Source organism: Corylus avellana, chromosome 7, assembly GCF_965113065.1.
Source record: "Corylus avellana chromosome 7, dhCorAvel1.hap1.2, whole genome shotgun sequence".
NCBI lineage: Eukaryota > Viridiplantae > Streptophyta > Magnoliopsida > Fagales > Betulaceae > Corylus > Corylus avellana.
The window spans coordinates 598,053-602,020 of NC_142496.1; the positions used below are offsets into that span (position 1 = coordinate 598,053).

A 3,968-nucleotide genomic window follows, 5' to 3' on the forward strand; every position below is an offset into this window, starting at 1 on the left:
GAAAAATTGATGGGTTTGACATTGCGACAAATAGGTCATTGAAGTTTCAAAATGAACAAATAATTAGAAAATGCTACACTTCCCAAATTTTACCATAAAAAATTGGTTTTCAAATGATTTATCACAATTTCACGAGATCTATTATTTTGAAAAAAAAGTATCTTGAAAACCAACTTTTGAGAATAAAATTTGTTAAGTGTAGCATTTCTCTAAATGATATAGGCAATATGAATTATTTGGCTTGTCCACCGGAAATTCTTAAAGGCTAAATAAGCACAAGAATAGAGCAATAAACCGAACCAACCCGCAAAATGTCAAAAACAGAATGGTTCCCATCACCAGTCATCCATAATATCAAATTTATATATATCCAAAGTTTATATTAGAGATTTTATAAAGAAAATGGTAGAGCTAAGTCTCATTTATCTCTTTTACAATTTGTTTAGATTATTTCCAGCTACTTGAACTTCGTTCCTGCCTCACTGATGAGACCTGCATAATCTATTGATCCATATGGTTGAAAATACTCTGCAAACATCCCCTTCTTTCTTTTATGCTTACATCCCATGTCTTTGCACATTTGATCATTGTACCAAATGTTAGTGCTCCCAATACATGACCTCCTGAAATTCCTCCCAGCATATTGCTTCATGTTCTTTTCCCACATCATGACATCCTTATCCATGTCTCTTACACAAGGCAATTGAAGATTCCCATCAAGGAAATATGTTAGCCATTGACATCTGATTTCCGAGTTGCACAGATTGAAGTAACCCTCTGCATATCCTATTACTGCTAGTTGTGGAATCCGAGGATGAATAATCTGTCTGCAGTTTTATAAAGAAGACATATTATAAGACATATCAATATGATGTTACTTAAGCTGATAGGAAATGGTGAATTGTGGAGTCTAGACTCGTACTTGAAATCACCACTTATCTCAAATGTTGTTTAAGATTTAATCTGTCCAAAACATTATAAAGGTATATAGAACTCAAAATTTGAATAAGAGGGCAGACCTGTAGAGAGGAACTATTGAGGTTGCTGAACCAAAAATGTGTTTTTGGAAGATGTGTGATTTGAACATGTTCTTCAGCTTTTGGTCACCCTTGTATCCAGTGGCTAGGATTACAAGATCTGTTTTTAGTGGCTGAGGTTCTCCATCAATGATCAGACCCTCCTTACAGAAGCTAAGACTTTGTGATTTCTTCAAAAGGATGCTTCCTTCTTCGACTTTGTCATAAAAATTTTCAGGCAGCATTCCAATCTGACATGAAGAGAAACCTTCCAGAAAGCTGTGTTTAGGTATCATTCCATATTTCTTCAATGGGAATTTCCATCTAAGATAGCTCTCAACAAATTTTGAGACTCCCCATCTCTGAAAATACAACCTTCAGCATCATAGATAATTATTATAGAGAAATGTTATACATACTCTCACTCCCACTCTCCTAAGAGCACTCTTTGACGTGAAAGTAAAAATCACCATTGGATTCGAAATTCAATAGTAATCTATCTAAAATCTAATTTTTATTTTTACTGCAACGTCAAAGAGTACTGTATACTTGAAAGTGTGGGAGTGGGAATGTGTGTAGCATTTCTCATTATTGTATGAATATGCACATTCAAAGATGAGAACAAGCATATATACCAAGGGTGAAAGCATGGTTGCCAAAAACTTAAGTAGGAAAGTTTCACCAGGCTTATGAACCAAAAGCTCTGAAAAGCGATTGAAGTACAAGAAACCAAGGCTTACTCCCCACAAAGAGCCGCTGGGGAGAAACCAATGAGCAGTCCTCTGAATCATTGTGCAAGGGTACTCAACTCCTGTGGTAAAGAGGGGCAAGATAAGATATCTATTGAGAAAGCAAAAATCACAGGCCAATGTGAAAAAAAATGATATGTTTAGAAGCATTAGCATATATACTTTGAAAGATATCAACTCAGTTTTCTGAAATTCACATCTTGAAACTATAGAATCAACACATCTTTAGGAAATTTCTGCATTTATTCACATGATAAGCCTAACCAAAAAACATTATTAACTAGGAAGTTCTTATTCCTTGAAGTCGCCTCGAACTGATATCCTTATAAAAATTATTCTTACCATTTGCATTTGAACATTCTCCTGCAATGTCAATTGCAGATTTCTGTGAGCCAACGATTGCAATTCTCTTTCTTCTAATCAATTCTGCAGCACTGGCCTTGTCCATATCAGAGTAGTCCATGGAATGGATCACCTTACCATTGAATACTTCCGGGCCTTGATTTGGAGGGAACTCGGGTATGTTTGGGAGACCACTGAATCTTCCAATACAGAGAACCACAAACTCAACTTGGTGCTCCTGGCAAATTAATGAAACATAAGTTTAGGCTCTAAGTAGTTGGTTCCGATTAATTCTCTTTGTTAGAATATAATTTAAATGATTAAGTCTATACTTTTCCACAAGCTTAAGTTTATGGGATAAGTAGCGTGGTATCAGAGCAAACGCTTTGAGTTTGAATCTTGTATTTCTATTAACTCTCATTTTAATTAAATATTCCACGTGTGGGTCTCGGGGGAGTTTGAGCCCACAGTGAAAGGGGAGTGTTAGAATATAATTTTAATTATTAAATCTATACTTTTTTAAAAGTTTAAACTTTTGGGTAAGTGGTAATTTAACACTATTGACTAAAGTAGGACGATAAACTCTATCTATATATGCTCTTTGCTCAGGTGTGTTATTGACTGTGACAATAGAGCTTGCTGTTTGTATCAAACTGCACATTATCTATAAAGAGTTTAGCTACATTTTTCTTGAAAAAGAACTTTGCATGAGTTAAAAATATATCTTCCTTTCACTTTGAAAGATTGTGAGGGTGTGTTTGAGAAGACAAGTAGTTTGCTTGGTGTTTTAGACATTTATATAAATGGCAAACTACCTCTTCTGAGCAACTTTTGGTGTCTTGGACTATAATGTGCCATTTCCCTCTAGAGCCAAAAGGCTTGCCTGTTCCTCCCCATAGATCCCATGACTCCATCTCTTCATAAGACTCTCCAACATAGTCTATACTAATGACTTTGGAGTTGAATTTTATGTAAGGAACGATGCCAAAATGTTGAGCATAGGATTGAAGATACTTCAGCACTTGAGTGTGATTAGGATACACTTCTTGAACTGAAGAAGGCCAAGGGAAATCTGAAAATTGGTAAGTTTCTTTGGCATTTTGGAGCTTGGTGGACTCTGCAGTATGCTTCCATAATCCTCCTACGCTTTCTTCAGCTTCAAAAACAATTGGATTAAAGCCCTTCTCCACTATATACTTGCAAGCAAGAAGGCCACTTGTTCCTGCCCCAATGATGGCCACCCTTTTCTTCATTGTTCAACTTTTATGAATCTGTTAACATAGGGAAAATGAGAAGAACATGAGATAAGTTTGAGGATATACAAATAAATATAATAAACAAGACGGTTGATCCTTATTCATCAAAAAAAAAAAAGACGGTTGATCCTTACTTGTTCATCATTATTATATTTCAAATTATTGCATTGTCATGTGTTTCCTTCTCCATTTTCTTCCAGTGCTCTAGCTACTCCCCCCTCTCTCTCTCTCTCTCTCTATATATATAGAAGACCAGGGACGAACAATTCATGGAAAAAGACCATGGGAGATAATGTGCTATTGATTGGTGAAGTTTGATGTAACCCCCGTTTTTATCTTAATTTCTGTCCACGGGATAAAAAGGAACCAACAATGTGGGCTTCTTTTTGTTTGGCAGCCTAATCTTCATTAATGTTGCCATTGTCTCCCACTGACATAAAAAAGATAGTGATAGAATGGAAAGGTTTCAAGAAAACAATAATTCAAAGGGTTTTGTTTGGTACATGCTTGAATGTTGGGGTTATTCTACATCGGTTGTGGAAGGGATTGGTGGTCAGTTTATAAGTGTGAGGAAAAACCTCACCTCTTGAGCTAGCTTTTGGAGT

General features: G+C 35.8%; 1 protein-coding gene across 2 annotated transcripts; it reads right to left on the reverse strand.

Annotated features, from left to right (window-relative positions):
* Positions 1-369: 369 nt before the first annotated feature.
* On the reverse strand, positions 370-3,631 carry LOC132185951 (putative flavin-containing monooxygenase 1). Of its 2 annotated transcripts, none has more exons than XM_059599773.2 (6): positions 3,498-3,631; positions 2,923-3,378; positions 2,108-2,345; positions 1,652-1,827; positions 1,020-1,267; positions 370-827 (listed from the first exon to the last, which is right to left on the reverse strand). In XM_059599773.2, the coding sequence occupies exons 2-6, from the start codon at positions 3,358-3,360 to the stop codon at positions 458-460; spliced, it is 1,470 nt and encodes a 489-aa protein (XP_059455756.2). In that variant the 5' UTR covers positions 3,361-3,378; positions 3,498-3,631; the 3' UTR covers positions 370-457. The 2 variants fall into 2 exon arrangements, with proteins under 2 accessions (XP_059455756.2, XP_059455755.2); XM_059599772.2 differs by having other exon boundaries at positions 1,020-1,378; positions 3,498-3,628.
* Positions 3,632-3,968: the final 337 nt, after the last annotated feature.